This window comes from Cherax quadricarinatus, chromosome 56 (genome assembly GCF_038502225.1).
Source record: "Cherax quadricarinatus isolate ZL_2023a chromosome 56, ASM3850222v1, whole genome shotgun sequence".
Lineage (NCBI taxonomy): Eukaryota > Metazoa > Arthropoda > Malacostraca > Decapoda > Parastacidae > Cherax > Cherax quadricarinatus.
The window spans coordinates 24,843,066-24,860,789 of NC_091347.1; the positions used below are offsets into that span (position 1 = coordinate 24,843,066).

At 39.5% G+C, this 17,724-nt stretch overlaps 1 protein-coding gene across 6 annotated transcripts in view; it reads left to right on the top strand.

Moving 5' to 3' along the window:
• Positions 1-1,200: 1,200 nt before the first annotated feature.
• LOC128700695 (phospholysine phosphohistidine inorganic pyrophosphate phosphatase) overlaps positions 1,201-17,724 on the top strand; it is a 35,907-nt gene continuing 19,383 nt past the window's right edge. The window contains exons 1-7 of one of the 6 annotated variants that reach the window (XM_070097229.1): positions 1,201-1,356; positions 2,260-2,296; positions 3,017-3,075; positions 10,972-11,161; positions 13,043-13,179; positions 14,815-15,004; positions 17,310-17,461. In XM_070097229.1, the coding sequence (XP_069953330.1) occupies positions 13,055-13,179; positions 14,815-15,004; positions 17,310-17,461 (467 nt within the window). In that variant the 5' untranslated portion in view covers positions 1,201-1,356; positions 2,260-2,296; positions 3,017-3,075; positions 10,972-11,161; positions 13,043-13,054. Of the gene's footprint in view, positions 1,357-2,259; positions 2,297-3,016; positions 3,076-10,971; positions 11,186-12,053; positions 12,098-13,042; positions 13,180-14,814; positions 15,005-17,309; positions 17,462-17,724 lie in introns of those variants that run through there. The other 5 variants (XM_070097228.1, XM_070097227.1, XM_070097230.1 and 2 more) reach the window with 5 other exon arrangements.

Consider the following 17,724-nt stretch of genomic DNA (forward strand, 5'->3'; position numbering starts at 1 on the left):
CAGGAAGTGCCACTTCTATGTACAGGTGCCTCATCAGCATGACCCACCTCTGGTTCTGGCTCTTTCACCTTCTCACTACCTAGGTCCTTTCTCCGCTGCCATCTCCCACACTGGGCCGCCATATGGTCATATGCACCACATAACCTACACGTCTTCTGCTGCCCAGCGTAGTACACCATTACCTGTGTCCTAAATGCGTCCAGTATGACGTAAGACGGGATGGCATGCCTCAACTCCATCTTGATCGTGAACGTACCATCCGGCTTGCCGGCATACGCCCCATCCGTCCATTTACCAGCCATAGCCAGGTGTACAGGTCCATACTGTTCAAAAACATACCGCAGATCATTCTCGTCCGCCTCAAATGGCACATTTCGGATTTTCACCCATGTGTAATGCTTCGACACGTCGATTAGGCGAACACGTATCGCTGAATTAACATCCACGCTCCTGTCCTGGTACTTGTCAACCAGCCGTTCATACACTCCAGCTGAACTTAGCTTGACGAAAATACGATAGGCACCATTTAGTGCCACACCATACAGTTCTTGATCCGCAACACCATAGGTGTCACGGATAATTTGCGGTAAAAGCACTTGTGCAGACTGAGGCGTTATTGCACCACGCAATAATTCAATGCACACTGTGTGCAAACGCCTTCTCACAGACTGCGCCATGTTGTGAAAATATGTCTTCTCCAATGGCCAGCAGAGGGCAGTAGTCACACGTCCGCACTCTGCGCAGGTCAAGCGGCGAATGAGTTGTAAATAGTGGGGTGGTTGGATAACCACGGAGGGGGGGGGGTAATATGTCTGTATAATATGTTCAGTGCAATGCATTGTATGGTCTGTAGTCGATTATTAAGTACCATTTCGAGGGATGTGTATATAAAAGTGTTGTTCATATCAGGTAATTCTGTTGGGTAGCTCCAACAGGTTTGGGTTAAGTGATAGGATGAGGGAGCAGGGAGGGGGGGGGGGGTGTACCCACACGGAGTTGTAAGTGTGGTGTGTAATATTATATGTAGGGAGGATTGTGTTAATTATCGACTTAAATGAGTTTTACATATTATATTTTGTAATGTCATGTTCTAAATAAAATATAAAAAAAAAAAAAAAAAAAAAAGAATCCCTGACGTTTCTCGAGACAGTTGTCTCGGATGTTGTGAGCAAACAGTGATATGAATCCCTTGTTACCTGGCAGCGAGTGGTTGGCCAGTCAGTGTGGTAGTTATACACAGTGGTGAGCGTGTTCCCGTTTTATAGTTGAAAAGACTAGAGTTTTAAGAGTTAGTGGTGCTGATAACCTTACAGCTGAAGGACCTCAGGTGTGACGAAGTTGTCTGACATACGCAAGGTAATAATAATTTGATTAACAGTCTTAAATTCTCTATTTCTATTCTTTTTTTTGGGGGGGGGGCTGGATACTTGCACCAGAATATGTCTTTGTCACTTTCTTTCATCCCTATCTCGGCTCATTTAAATGTATACTAGAGGTTTACAGGGTGTGTGTAGCCCTTTTAGTCTATAGTCTTTTTAAGCCTGGTTGGGTATGGCTTAAAGACTATAAAAAATAGGTTGTCAGGTTGCATATCGTCTGACAATCAATAGGAAAACTTCTAGTTCCTAACGACCTTATTGGAAAACTATATTATATATAACGTAGCAGTATATGTGTAAGCAAAGTATAGGATTTAATGTACTCCCCGAAACTCTCTCCAGGTAAACTCCAGGTAAACTCCTTGTGTACACTCAGTACACAGATATATTCGTCAAATATATGATTAACCAATGCTTAAAAAATCCCGTTTTATATAGCCTTTTCTCATTAATTTTTCATATAGTATTTATATGAATGTTTATAGAATTTTTTTAGTTCTCCAAAGGAAAATTGGGAAGTTCTTTATTAATAAAGCTCATTCAGCAGGTTAACTCGGGACACCCAGAAATGTTTCCAGTGTACATACTTTATTATCAGGGAAAAGATGACTTCGATCTATATCAAGGTGAACTGTGATAGCCATTGTTAATCCTCATTATTTTTCATGTAAGTAAATTAAACTTGCACATACCTCTCAAAACTCCTTTCTGAAGTGTGTTCGCGAGAGAATTAAGATTTGCAAAGTGTGGAGTTTTCCACTGTTTCTTAATTTAATAAGAATGAATAACCTGGTGTTCGAAAGTCTTTTTTTTTGGGGGGGGGGAAATTTTGTGTAGGTATACACACGCCTATACATATTAATTGCCTTCTTGTTTCCAGATGTATGTTTGACGTAAACGGCTTTAGTGCGCCTCAGGTGAGTAGCTATTGGGTAATTACAATACACAGATTTAACAAAGATCCCTGAAATGCGCAATTTTATGAAGGTTTTCTTAGCCAGGTTAATTTTAAGAAATTGACGTTAGTTTCCTTTTTTAAATATTAAAAATTGTCATTTTTAAGTGTTAACTAATCCATTGTGGAAAAGTTTGCTATTTAAACCTGATCTTGCGAACTACGTTGTTGTGGCCACTTCAGTATTGTGGTCAACAGCATCCCAGGACTCTGTTCCTAAAGTAATAGGTCAGCATTTTTTTTTTTTTTTAATATTTAACATCGTTAAAATTTTCTCCTGAAGTTTTTATTTTTAATTTACTTACTCAGTTTTTAAAATTTGACCATTTTTAACGACTTGGCATTTTTTTAAGAACCCTTTCATTGTAGGAACTTAACCTCGAATTGTTTTCCCTCGATAATTTTGCTATAAATTGTAATTTTTTTTTATAGCAATGTGACTGTACAAGCAAGATCTTGACTAACAGTAGTATTTTTCAAAACTTATTTAATTTCTCTCAACTTTGTAATACCAGTAAAACACTTAAAATTTCTTAAACATGGAGCCGCACCTGATTTTTATTGCTTTTATTTGAATTTTCAATTAAGTTAAGGGCACCTTAGCACTAAATGTTAACTTCATGATATTCGCGAGTAACTCTGCTCACCAGTCATGATGACTGAACAGAGTTTTCTCTTCCAGATTTAACAGCTACTGGACGCATGATGACCCAAGTGGTGATAGTCTGCTTCTTGACACTGGTAAGCCGCCGCTGATGGTTTGTACAGTGTAATATACTGGCAGCAGGTTCCCTGGCATACTAATGAATGGTTATTACTCCTTTTAAATACTTGCACTAATGAATTCCTGTTTTAATTTTTGGTGGCTTGTCAAACACTTGCATTATTGCATTTTCAATTCAACTGACGCAATGTATTCGCCTGAATGTTTACTTTCCACAATTAGCATTGTCAATTTTATGCCAAGTCCAAAGATTGGTTTAACTTCCAGTAACCGTAATAAATACCCACTTGTATGTGAAGTTTCCTGTTTTTAATCCTAGCACGTAAAACGTGTAGGTGTAGTTTTGTCGTGCAGACGTATTTCTTTTGTTACAGGGAAATTACTAGCAAGCGCCTGGATGTCTTGGTTATGCCATGATCAGCCAGGCTGTGGTGTCTGCTGGGTTACTTGAGGCTAGTACCAACTACCTGGTAACACTGATTCTTGGACCTCTCTTCGAAGATGATCCTCCTCCTCCTCCTCTTCCCCCCCCCCCTCCTAAATCCCCGGAATTTTCAGTAATCTCTGCATGTTGCTAGCGTAGCAGTTATCTTCGAAGTTTAATAGACCGGTGGAGGGTTTACCTGGGTGTTCCGGGGGGTCGACGCCCCCGCGGCCCAGTCCTTAACAAGGCCTCTTGATGGATCAAGGCCTGATCAGCCAGGATTAATGCTGGCCACATGTCCACCTCCCTCTTGAAGGCAGCCAGGGGTCTATTGGTAATTCCCCTTATGCCTGGTGGTAGGCGGTTTTCTGCTTTCGCAGGGAGTGATTCGTGTGTAGATTTGAGATCAAATCATAATCTGCACCTGGAAAAAAAACTAGAGGGACTAATTTCTTTTGTGCTCTAGTAAGTACAGGTAAAGTGATTCCAAGCGTTCCCAGTAAATAAGGTGACAAATGTACAGTAAAGGTTCTCTGTACATTCTACATTCTCTAGGTCTGCGATTTCACCTGCCTTTAATGGAGCCGTTAGTATACAACAGTATTCCGGCCTAGTTATTTAAAAAGTAACGCGGGCTTGGCATCCCATCTTTTTAAAGGTACTCGGTATCAATCGCAATTTTCCTCGCAGATGAGTGACGTGATCGTTTAAGGTTAGATCCTTGGTCATTAACACTCCCAAGCCATTACCACTACCTTTCCGCTCTTTTCCGTAGTTAGTTTGTAGTATACTCGGTTCTAGCTATTTCCTCCAGTTTTCCATAGCTGAGTAGTTTAGTTTAAATTTGTCGTTGTTGAAAATCGTGTTTTCACTTGCCCATCGGGAAACTTTAGTTGCTATCTACTTGGAGATTGTCCTCGATGGAAGTCTCTTGCAGATTCTAGTAGTGTCTGCAAAGGACACTATGGTTTACATTTCTAGTAGGAGGAACAGGATGGGGGAAGAGTACTGTGCCTTGTGGAACAGAGCCTGATCCAAGACAGTGGACTCCACTGCCTTGGACCAAAAGTTATTCTCCCATGAGCTGCATAGACCCCCCCCCCTTTCCCATGAACTACTAGGTTTCCACACAACTACTAAATTGATCCTCAGAATTGGAGTAACCCTCCACCTCTTATCTAAAGTGATTATTCCCCAGACGTTTAGACCCAGGTTTAACTTCTAATGTAACTGAAGCCTTTAATAAAATAGCTCTGTATAATGTTTTCGTTTTTTTCCCTTCCTGCTAATGAAAACAGCGCAAGGCGATGTACGACCCTTGCGGGTTTACAGTTTACTATGAATGAAACTGAACTTTGTCAAAAATGATCCCACAGCAGGGGTCCCTTAAGTTTATTATATAGGAGTGGGATATCCTCTCCTTCCTCAGATAAAACATCACTCATTTTCCCAGGCGCTGTATGACCCTGGTGGTTTAGCTCTTCCCCGTGGATATAATAGAGGTTTAAATTGTAAAATTTACTCCAGCGATGATAGAGGCGAAAATGTAATTCCTGAGTAAAAAATAATTCAGACATGGTATAAAAAAGTTATGCACATGAAGGGTCGAAACATCGTTAATGAAGCACCAGTGAGGCACAATAGTTCTCGCTGCTCTTGGAGTGATGTATTTCAGTTGTGGAGAAACCTTTTAAATTAGATGTTTGTAACTGCTGCTTGATAACTCGCACATTCTGTAAATTGTCGGATCATCTTAAGTCTTGTGAATGGCTCCCAACTATCATCGATAACTTCAGAGACTCGTGCGACGGTAATGGTGTCTCCCTGAAGGATCTTAAGTCCTTTAACTGCGCTTACTGACGAACATTGACATAACTGTAGGAAACTGGATACCCGTAGTTGTAGTAGGGATAACCGTAGTTGTAATAGTAGTAGTAGGGAGAGTAGCCGTAGTAGTCGAGGTAGGGATAGGGGGCATAAATGTACTGAGGTGCCCCACTCACTGCCAGAGTCAAGACTAGCACCACCAGCGCCACTATCTGTAAAGTAAATAATCCTCGTTAAGTTTTACATTATATGGTTTGCATGCAGTTCTACCCATTCCCCGAGGTGCTAAGAGCCCCTACGGCTTGAGCGCTCCCCCATGAACGAAATAATTTCATCCCATTCCTTACTATTATTAAAATATATGGCTAAATAAAATTAACGCAAAATTCCCTAATGATAGTTTACCATTAGTTTACTGCAAAGATGTGAAAGGTAAGTGTTAAGAGGTGTTGCCAGGGGCGTTACCGAGGTACGGAGGGAGGGGGGGTCCTGAAGCCTACCCCCCCCCCTCAAAAAAAATTAAAATATTTCAATTAAAGTTTCCCCCTGGCCCCTTGTCCCAACCAAAGTAACTTAAACTACTATATTAAACTTGTTGGAAAGTTCATAAAATAATGGTAAGTTGACTAAGATAGGTGTAAAACAGTTAGGCATCTTTATTGTTGAAATGTTTCGTACGTTGGTTTGCGTGCAGCCAGGAGGAACAGCCTGGTTGATCAGGCTGATCCACCAGGAGGCCTGGTCACAGACCGGGCCGCGGGGGCGTTGACCCCTGGAACTCTCTCCAGGTAAACTCCAGGTATACAGTAGGAGTCTTCCGTCACATACGGAGGTAGGTGTAGTAGTGAAATGAAGACGTAATCAGTTAGTCAACCTTGGAAAAATAGTAGGTGAGAGCTTCAGCCTAGAGGCTGAGGTATTATTTTGTAGCCACCAATGTGTTTTTGTCCTTTCGGGAGAAGTTCCTTGATGCTGGTGAGGAGCTCTTGATATAGGGAATTGGATCTGTGCTCCCTGAATTGAGCCTAAATGCCTTCCATACACCCTTCCCCCAACAGGCGCTGTATAATCCCTACGGGTTTAACTCTCCCCATAATACGCTTTCATGAAAATTGCATATTTAACTTAAAGGGGGGGAAGGTTGTAAACACGTAGGTACTGTTTGCGGGGTTCGAATCTCTGCTCCTGGCCCCTGCTTCGTTGGTTCCTGGACTAATAGGCCCTGTTATACCTACTCGTTAAACTGTGTTTCTCTACCACTGCATCTAGCTAGTTTCATTTATTTAGCACTCAGAGACTAGGTATTTCCTAGCATCCATATGGCTTCCTCTAGTTTCCAGCTATGACGTCTTCCCTATGCCTCTATATCTGCTCTGTCAAAGCCTCTTAAATTTTTGTCTTCGCGTCTCTCCTGTTCCTCTTTTAATATATTCATAAATAATTCCTTCAGCTCTGAGACTATTATTTTTGCAAGTCTTTTCTATATGCTTGATTGAGCAAGGGCTCCAGGCTGGTGTTTCATACATGATAGTCCTGTGTCGTGTCCTGAATCACTCCTTACTGAAGTTTCTGAAGGCAGTTCTGAGGTTAACTATCCTCGCATATGCTACAAATGCATAAGCACTGAAATTGCACCTCTGGTGATATGTTGGGTGTAATGTTGACTCTCTCCTGTGTGCACGTACGTCTCGCTCGTGCCCTAAAAACTAAACTTGTGTATAATTTTCTTTTTTAGATTAAAACATTAGTTGAAAATAGTTTTTTGTTCTGCGCCAAACCTAGTTTAGACCTCTCCTAACGTACTTTTAGCCTGATATTACTAAACACAGATCAATTAAAGTCTGTTCTTTTTTATTATTATTATTATTATTATTATTATTATTATAATAAATAAAAGTCGGTGATGTATATTTTATAGACTGATTTTTCAGATTTATTGTACAAACGAGTTTCCAATGATTTGGCAAAATTGACAGTTGCTTCTTTATACACACTCGGCACGATACAATCACTAATTCCTATTCTAAAGCAACACAGTGTAAAGTTCGACTCACCAGGAACTTGCTAGCCATACTTGTGTTCAGCTCTGGCGCAGAGGAGTGTCTTGTTACCTCCAACTTGTGCTCATCCTTTTATACCACTGCACCTGTACAGCCTTTCCTCCTCCCCCCCCCCCCCCACACACACACACACACACACACACCCACACCCACACACACACACACACACACACACACACACACACACACACACACACACACACACACACACACACACACCCACACCCACACCTGAACAGCCTTCCCTACACCCTCCCCCACACCTGGACATCCTTTTCCACGCCTGTATAATACATGACGTCTCGAACTCCCATTTGGCATTTCCAAGTTCCAGTACTAAAACTACTGGCGACAGCATTCAGGTCATTTATTTTTTATTCTCCTTTGCAAGCGGTATTCAACATTGTTCATTATTTACCTATCCCTTAAGATATGGCTCCCTTTATGCCGGTGAAGGAAGCTGGAGCTATCCATTTCATTAAATGAAACTTGATTACCTTCCACTCTTACGAATTTACCGCTTCTGCGCGAATGTAATAATTTACTGACTACTTTCCACTCTGCAAGCGCTATTTGTAACACCCTTGGGCTTACTATCATGATGCTGCTTGATTTTAATTATGCAAGGCATTACGAAGCATTACTCTCGGTGAGAAGTTGGACCAAGTGCGAATGTTGAAGTTTGTCCGTGGGAGAAGGAATGGGGTTAATTGTCTAATGCTGTCTGGCAGATCATGTAACCCTGGTCTTCCAGATAACGGGTTTGATCTTCAAGATAAGGTACACCTATGGTTTGACAAATGTCCTATGGTTTACCAAATATTGCTTTCCGGAGATACATACGATTTAAAAAATGTGCCCTACTGGCTACCAGGTCTTTTCTGCCTTTCAGAGGTATTTGTAATTAACTTTATTTAAGTTTTGAAATGTGTTGTACGGTCTTGGAGGTGCCCTTTGTTCTTCAGGTCCTTATCTTTCATGGGCAGCCTTGGATCGTTGACCTGTACCGTGTGGTTTAACAAAAAGCATAAGTCTTTCAGAGGGTATCTGGGGTATCATAAGGTACCTCGAAGTGTTGATGGTATTACAGAAGTATTCTAGCTCTTTCAAACGTGTCCTATGATCTTCCATGAGTGTCCTTCGCTTCTCATAGCTACCTATGTATGGGCTTCCAGATTTTCTTAAAGCAGACACAAACGACTTCAGCAGTGAGCCAGAGTGAGCTTTAAACCAAACAAACTTTAAGATTACTTTTATTTTCGGAGAGAATATTTCTACCTGTAGGATATTTTGGGAACGAATGCCCCTGCGGCCCAGCCCCAGCCCCAGACTAGGTTTTCTAATGGATCAAAGCCTGATAACTAGGCTATTAATGCTGGCCGCATGCAGGCCAATGTACGAACCACAGCCTGGCTGGTCATGAACAAGCTCGAGTTGAGAAATCTTGGACCCCCTACATTCATTGTGATATATTACGGTGTCCCTTCTTTTTTGGAGATACACTGTACAGTCTGCCGTGCCTCTTTAGTAGGTAGTAATTTGGGTGAGCAGATTTAGGACCATTCTAGGATTTTCCAGGTGTAAATTGGGCTTAATCTTTCTCGCCTGCGTTCCAAGGAGTACAGGTCGAAGGACCTTGTAAGTTACCAGTAATTTAGGCATTTGAATTTATATTTTAATGAATTTTTTTTAATCTGCAATTTCACATAATACAAAGGACAGTTGGCATACAGCATCATCACTGACTTACCTCTCGTTTTGAGGCTATCATGACCGTTTTGGTTTTAGAGTTTAAAATAAGTATAATGGTTTTCGTTATCCTATCATTTTTAGTGATAATCACTTAATTCCCAGTCCTGGCACATCAGTCAGCCTCAAACATGGGTGCAAGTCTTCATTCTCCTGTGTGTTCTGACCTTGGAGATTTTCATATCACTGTACCACGCAGAAACTAACTTTTTTTATTTAATTAATATTAGAACGTAGCTACAGACTTGTTGATCAGGAACCAGTTTAAGAAACTTAACGAAAGCGAACTTAAGTTGCAAGGTCTTGATCAGATGTAGGTAGGTTTCGTGCTGCCAGCACCAACAGATTGATCGATCAGGGCATCAACCAGTTATTCTGTACTGGACGATGACCTCCGAAATCGACTACATATAAACTACTGTACCTAATGATACCATTGTGGAAATTAAATAAATATTTCTAGAACACTATAAATACATACAATTTTTGAGCAGTGGTAACATGATCAAATGAGATTGCAAGGGAAAAACCTATCCCAGCAGGAAATGAATTATTGTATCTTGGTAAGCCAAGGACCAGCACCATTACTGTGGCATACAGACAATATAGGTAGGTTGTACCCTGAACAAAGACGAGGGAAGCAGGTTACTTGTTCACTAACAATACGTGAAGGTCACTACTTTGCCACACGCACCTGGCAGCACGAGTGAAGAGAACTCTGGTGTATACTGCACACTGGTGTAGTGATAGGGGATGTTGTGGTTGTATTGGGGGGAATGATTGGTGGAACTGATTGGTCTGATAGTGGTGGTGGCGTTTGTGGAAGTGGTAATAGTGGGTTATACCTTGGGTTATATGGCCTTTGGCCGTTGCTACCCTTAAAGAAAACCAAACTTACTATAGTTTGGCATTGGTTTCATACGGTCCTTGAGCTGATATATCCCTCGAGTACCAGCAACAGCCAAAATCCATTTGTTTGTGAAGTTTCTTTGGGACTTCTGCTCCGGCTTTGATGGTGTGTGGACGTCTTCCTCTGGCATGAACATCGGTGACATGTTTACGATATTTTTTCCTGTGATTCTTGCCACATCTTATTCTGCCTGTTGGACATACCAAAAGCTCAGGCAATTCTTATCAGCTCTATTTTTCCGCTCTACGGATATTCCATTGTTTGGTAGGACGTTTACCCGGGTAAACGTCCTACCAACTCGGGTGGAATTTTTGTTTTAGTACCGCCTTTGAGGCGGCACTTAGCCAATAAATATCTTATTAACCTTTAGGTTGCAGTCTCTTGGAAAACAATTCATTCATCTAGTTGACGCAAAACGTGGATACTCTAAGAAATGTAGATATTTTATCATTAACACTTAGCTTTCCCATATCCTGGTAGGGTTTGAATGGAGATCTGTCTTGCACGTTGGATGTCTGGACAACATTCTCAGATTGTTAGTGTCTGGCCCTGCCTCTGATGTCATTGGCATTTCTGCTAATTATGCTGCCAGAGATGAATAATCATAGCCCAGCCTTTAATCTAGCTGGAACATCTTGCCATATACTGACCTTGTTACTTTTTCCATGAATATACTTGGTACATTATATTATGAAGAACAATTGATCTGCTAGTTCTTATTTATACCGTTATACTTATTTCAAACTCGTTTGCTAGTTCTTTTCTAAACGCCTATTTGAGAAACCAAAATTACATTCAACGTGTCGCCGCACTCCTGGGACTTCAAAGGAGTTCACCTGACCTAATTCTAACCTACTTGCTTCGGTTTCAGTATTCAGAGAGAATTGCTATTCCATTACCTTCCTTCGTCCAGTTTTAAAAAAAAAAATCATTTCTTCCCCAGAAACGTGGAAACAAGGCTCAATACAAGCTGTGGCGTCCCAGGATGCGACCGACACCAGTCTACTAACACCTAGGTACCTATTTTACTGGTAGATGAACACGGACAGCAGGTGTCTTAAGGCAACACGTCGTAAGGTCTCCAGCTACCCAACAAATAATCCTTGATTACTAGTAATCTTATTTACGTACAGGTACACGTACAATTGCCATACTAAGTAAGTTCATTCAGGTGTACACAAATAGTTAGATTATCATGCATAGCACGTGTAGAGAACCTAGGACCCCCCCCCCAAAAAAAAAAAAAAATTAAATAAATAAATAAGTAAACCCTTCTGGCTCTGTAATCCTTTGACTACCACCAAAAGGATGGCTGTGGGGCGCATAATGCACTAAAATCTGCCGGTGTTCAGGGGTGAGACCACCCAATTTCTGCTCTGGCCTTGGAGTGATGATTCCTGGATCTACTCTTGACTTCCCTGATCATCAGTGACTAATCTCCATTTTGTCTCCCTGGACGTTTGTCCTCTTCATGCCTTAATTAAGGGCAACTGGTCAGGAGCGCCATATATCGGCTTTTAGAGAATAAAATTCACGATACTGTGACTGGAACATTACACGAATAACCCGCACATAGAAGGAAACTTATGACTGTTTCGGTCAGACTTGGACCACTAAAAAGTCACAAACGTGTGCGACTAAATGGTCCAACTCGGACCGAAACATCGAATTCAGTTTCTTGCTCCTATGTCCGCTGTATAGCCCTTGTGATTTAGCGCTTCTTTTTTATTATAATAATGCTCCTATTTCCGGGTTATTCGTGACTGTATCAACTCTTAGGTCCTGGAAGGTCCTGTTATTGATTCAGACAAGGATGTGACAGATATGTCTAGCTCTGGCAAGAATTTAGACATGGAACTCCACCTTGTTTAACTGGAAACTTAATGTTCCAGTTTCTTTTCCAGGAGGAAATTTTTGTTTATATAATTTACGACCAGATTTTGACAACATATTCCCTGAACCCCGGGAAACAGGGAGCCATTATTTGTAAGTTTTGGTGGCCCTCGGTAACCTAAAAAAAACAACTTAGTTTTTTCTGATAAACGTTTTTTTCAGGTTAATTTTCATATGCAAGTTTATTTAGATACACAGTACAATTTTCATACATAGTGACGTGTGTAAATTACTTAGGATAACCCCCCAAAAAGTGACTTGTTAAGTCTAATGACGAGTTGACTATTATGTTTAATAAAATATTTATTTCTAGAAGTATTGTTGCTATGTAGCCCTTGTGGTTTAGCGCTTCGTTTTGATTCGAATAATAATTATTCATCTAGTGTTATATATTAGATCTAAAGAACCTATACACCTATCTTAATATAGTTAATTTATGCTGTATGTATACCAGTATATTAAAAATTAATTATAAATTGTTTGAAGGACCTCAACAGCGGCTGTATGACCTTTGTGGGTTTAGCGCTTAGTTTTGACTATAATACACCCTAGTGGGTTTAGCGCTTCGTTTTTATTATAATTGATTATAATAATTAAGGACCCCAATGAAGACAAGTTGACTTTTTTTTTTGGAGGGGTTATCCTAGGTAAGATAGGATTTTTCATTTTTAACCCGGGCGGGGAGGGTTAGCCACCCGGGATAACCCGGGCGGGGAGGGTTAGCCACCCGGGATAACCCGGGCGGGGAGGGTTAGCCACCCGGGATAACCCGGGCGGGGAGGGTTAGCCACCCGGGATAACCCGGGCGGGGAGGGTTAGCCACCCGGGATAACCCGGGCGGGGAGGGTTAGCCACCCGGGATAACCCGGGCAGGTTATCCCTTGCCTACCAGGCCACAGGACACCAGACTTGTGTGTATCATTGCACAAGTGAATTTAGTAAGTATAAATCAGTTCTTGCCAGTGTTAGTGCCACAATTCATGCTGGCAGTTATTCATGTTAACCATTAGTAACAGAAGTTTAACAAAATTTTATATACCGAGAGGCATATGTTTTTCAGCATGTGTAAAGAGTTTTTAATTACGGCGTTACTCTTCATTAACCGAGTGCAAATTTTTCAGACTTTGCCAGTGATGGCAGTGAATAGCTGGCTTGCTGAGCCTATAAAAGGCCTACTTCTTGACATTACTGGTGTTCTCTACGAGTCTGGAGAAGGTTTTGGTACTGCCATACCAGGTAGTGTCGAAGCTGTAAAAAGGTAAACTAATTGCATTTTATTTCATTTGTTGCACTGTTGACTATTAGCATGTTGAAAAATTGTAAACCCTTGATATTTGACTGTGTAGTTTGTGTATTGTAAACACAATTTGCAGATATGCTGCCATAAAAAGTAAAAAATTAACAAGTTAAAACTAAAGTTTACCTTGTGGATTCTGGCCATTATTTCAAAAGTCCATAATATTCAGGATTCACTGTGGTTTAGAAAGACACGTAAGCAGACACTATGACATATTTATTAGAAAACGTTTCGGTCCTGGGACCTTGATCTCTTCTAACATACAGAGGTAGAAAGACATTATATATATATAGGGGGAGAGTGAGGTGTGATGCACGTGACCTGAGGAATGTCATAAGACATAAGAACATAAGAATGGAGGAACACTGTAGAAGGCCTACTGGCCCATGCGAAGCAGGTCCTTATCAAAACAACCTCTGCCTATGATGTCTTTCTACCTCTGTATGTTAGAAGTGATCAAGGTCCCAGGACCGAAACGTTTTCTAATAAATATGTCAGTGTTTGCTTACGTGTCTTTCTAAACCAACTTGTCGGTATTTATTACCAAGGTTTATACCAGGATTCACTGTACATTAAGTCAAATATGTGGAACATCAAAGAGGTGTTTGCTTCTTGTATTTAAACTTAATAAACTAACTACATTCGCTGAAACAGGTGTTCACAACTTTCATTCTGTATGTTGGGTCTGGTGACATATTTGGGAATATGATTTGTCAATTTCACCCTAAAAATCAACAGTATCTGGCCAGTTGGACCTTTGTCAGTCTTCCACTCTCTATAAACCGATTACCATTTTTCTGTGCTGCATTGGGACATCTTTATGACCTGGACATCATTCTTACACCAGACATGGTCAGATAAGCATTCTTTCTACACAGTTTATTAGGAACAAATATGCGTTTGCTAAAGTTGAGTGACAGGTCTAGGTTAAGCAATAGACCCTGTGATAGGCCCAGTTGTTTCTCTGCAGAGCAAGTGTGTGAAATTATATAGGCCTTGTAGAAGATAACACTAAAAATATAATGAAGGATAATGGCTACAGCGAAAAGAAATACCGATAATACATATATTTCTTTTCAAAACGTTGGAATTCAGTTTCTTAAAACATTCTCTCTTAATCAGAAAATTCTGAATTAAAAGAAATTTGGAAAAACTCGCATTAGGAATTTTTCAAAATTGGGAGAGCTTTACAACTTTAACTTCTCCAAATATGAGACTGGATAAGAGAAATTACTGTAATATTTCAGCTTTACCATTAAGAAAGCTTTATTAAAAAATATATCGCAGCGTGAAGCAAGGTCAGGATCAGTAATCACCAGAATCATACAGATGTATAATGGATACGTAAATTTCTCCCCCTCATTGTTACCTCTTGTGTATCTTTTAAATTTTATGTTCATTTGTGTACTTGTTAAATTATTTTATCTTCTCTGTAGCTTATTTGAATTAAAATTCAGCATTTAGATATATTTAATAAATATCTTGAGCCAGGGTGTATAATCAGTATACATGCTGTAGTATACAGTAGTATGCTGTACTTCAGTGAAAATGTTATTGCAGGGAAAATTCCTCTGAAATTTTTCATTTCTTCCTCAGGTTAAGGGAAACCGGCATTCCTGTACGGTTTGTGACCAATGAAACGTGTGCCACTCGGGCAGAACTGATAAAGAAGCTTCATCATCACAGTTTCAGTGTGTCTGAAGGAGATGTCTTCAGCCCAGTGCCAGCTGTTATTTCACTTTTGAAGGAACGTGGGCTGGTTCCACATCTTTTGGTCCATCCTGCTGTTAGTCATCATTAACTTGTTTCTATGGTTTCAGAAATAATGAAGTACAGCTATGTACAAGAGTTGAGCCTTTCACTGTCCAGACCCTCAAAATTAAAATTGTTCTGTATCCACACTTTTCAAAAAAAAAAAAAAAAAAAAAAAAAAAATCTTTTGAAATGGTAGAGAATCTTTTCTTAAGTTAATGACGCCGAAAGTACGAAAACTTCCATTTTTTAATTACCACAAAAACTCTTAAGATTTACCCTATTTTTTAGATAAAATATAACCAGGAATGATTCATCATGGTTTATGACATCTCAAAAATTGAATCAGATCTAGTAAAAATCTATAAAATAGACCAGGGAGTGTAAGGGGCCTTACCTTTCCTCAGGAAAAGTGGCAAAAATCTAATATTTCTGTTGTTTTGAGCCCAATTTCAAGCTGTTTCCAGTCATGAAAGCAACTAAAATAGTCTATTTCAGTAGTAAATCTTCCATTCTATCAATTGATACCAAGAAATTCAATAAAACCATCACATAAAATACTTTGATTCACTATTTTAAACCAAACAGTCAGTTTTTTAAATTGTGCACACTAGCCACACAGCCATTCTGTTATATATAGGCCAAAATTTACTGCTCACAGCTTACCTGAGAGAGCTGTGCTCAAAACAGATCTACGTGAGGGACCCAGGAGTCAGTAACATAGATCAGTGTGGCAAACGGTGAACAGGTTAATACGTAGAATATAGTTCATCACACTGTTTTTACTACTTATGTGAAAGCTTAGTGTGAGTGTACATGACGTCAAGCACATTTAAGTGATCCATTTCATCTGGTTAATACTGACACGATGATGACAGTAAATGTTCAATTCTGGCGCTGAGAATTAGACTTTAATCTACAACTGCACCTATAATTATCAGGGGATTTTGTGCTTACAGTTTACATGTACAGTACTGTGTCAGTATCAATGTAGTCTATTTAGTATCCAAATATAAAAGTTTAACACTGGTCAGTGGGGTTAGTTAAAATGTGTGTTGTTTTGTAGTAGCAAGAAAGGGATGGAGGGAGAAAAGTAATAGGTGAGGGAATGGTACTGAAATGCATGTTTGTGTTTTGTGATGGTGTCGCTACTAAACAAATGTACTGCATTACGTATTTTATGTATATTATTAATATAAATGTTATTTTTTAGTATAGTATTATTACTCCAGTATTTTTTTGTTTTATTGTTACAAGATTTATTAACACCACAATGATTAACTGAAAACAGCAGTTCCATTGGAATACTAAAAAATTTTTTTCTTAAAGCAGTGATAAAACTCTATTGTATCCAGGAAGATATTACATGTGCCACAACCAGTGAAGCAAAAATAATGACTAACATTCTGTATGTGACAAATTAAATACTAAGGACAAGACACCATGAGCACAGCTCTGCTTCTGTAGCTACAAAACCACTGTCTGACATTGTTCATACAAGATTTGCTGTGTTCCCATCCATTATTGTTATTCTTGAGGGTGCTGTTTTGGTGAAGTATTGAAGATTAATGGATTTTTTCTGATTGTGAGTTATTTGAGTGAATATGCTGCTAAGGTAAGGGACTGGGATAAAGCAATCCAATCTGATGATGGGCACCTAGTCAATTATTGCTTGATATGTGCATTGTCCTGTAATTGTTTTACATGTTAGTAGGATTGCTGGTGTCTTTTTAGTCTCGTACACATGCGGGATAACGGGTATACAGTATCTTGCTACTTCTACTTACACTTAGGTCACACTACACATGCATGTACACGCTATATATTTACACACTCATCTGGGTTTTCTTCTGTTATCTTAATAGTTCTTGTTGTTTTTCTTTATTTCCTCTTATCTCTACAGGGAAAGGGGAAAAAAATTCTTCCTACTTAAGTAATGCACTTTGTAAGAGGCGATTAAATGCCAGGAGCAAGGGACTAGTAACCCCTTCTCCTGTATAAATAGCTAAATTTAAAAAGAAGAACTTTATATGTGCAGTGTGGATGTATAGATTGCTTTAATGGGGTTTATTTAAAAGACAAAAAATGTAGCCTTTTCCCAGTACAATATGTATCTATGGTATTTAATTTCTTAATAGTGTACCTTAACACTTCAGGTAAAAAAAAAAAAAAAAAAAAAAGAAAATTTGAATTTCGAGTTTACCTTCAGGTATAGAGAATGTACTTAAAACATGTGCTAATTTTAGTTCATGAAAAAAATAGTCAACTTGCTGAAGGAGTTTTGTTTTCATTGAGTATAATGTATGAAATCAGGAAGTAAAATGTCCTTTTCACTACAGATCGAATGCGAGTTCAGTGGATTAGTGGCAGGTAATCCAACGTGCGTAGTAATGGGCGATGCAGATGAAGCATTCTCGTTTGCTAATATGAATGTGGCCTTCAGGGCCTTAAAGGCCATGGAAGATCCGAAGCTCTTTGCCCTTGGATTTGGGTAAGTCTTGAATATGACATCTGTTGTGAGATGGCATCAAAGTTGTATCATGTTGGTGTAGTTGTGCATGCTACAGTATTTTTGAATGGAGCCCTTATCTAAAATCTCGCCACAAAACTATATAATAGAATAAAATGATTTACTAACTTCATGCAAAATTCCACATTTTTTTTATTCTTTAGTTTAAGCATCATATAATTAATAAGCATAGGCATATGTAAAACATGGGTATCTCCAGCAGGAAAACATCTTGTATACTGTTA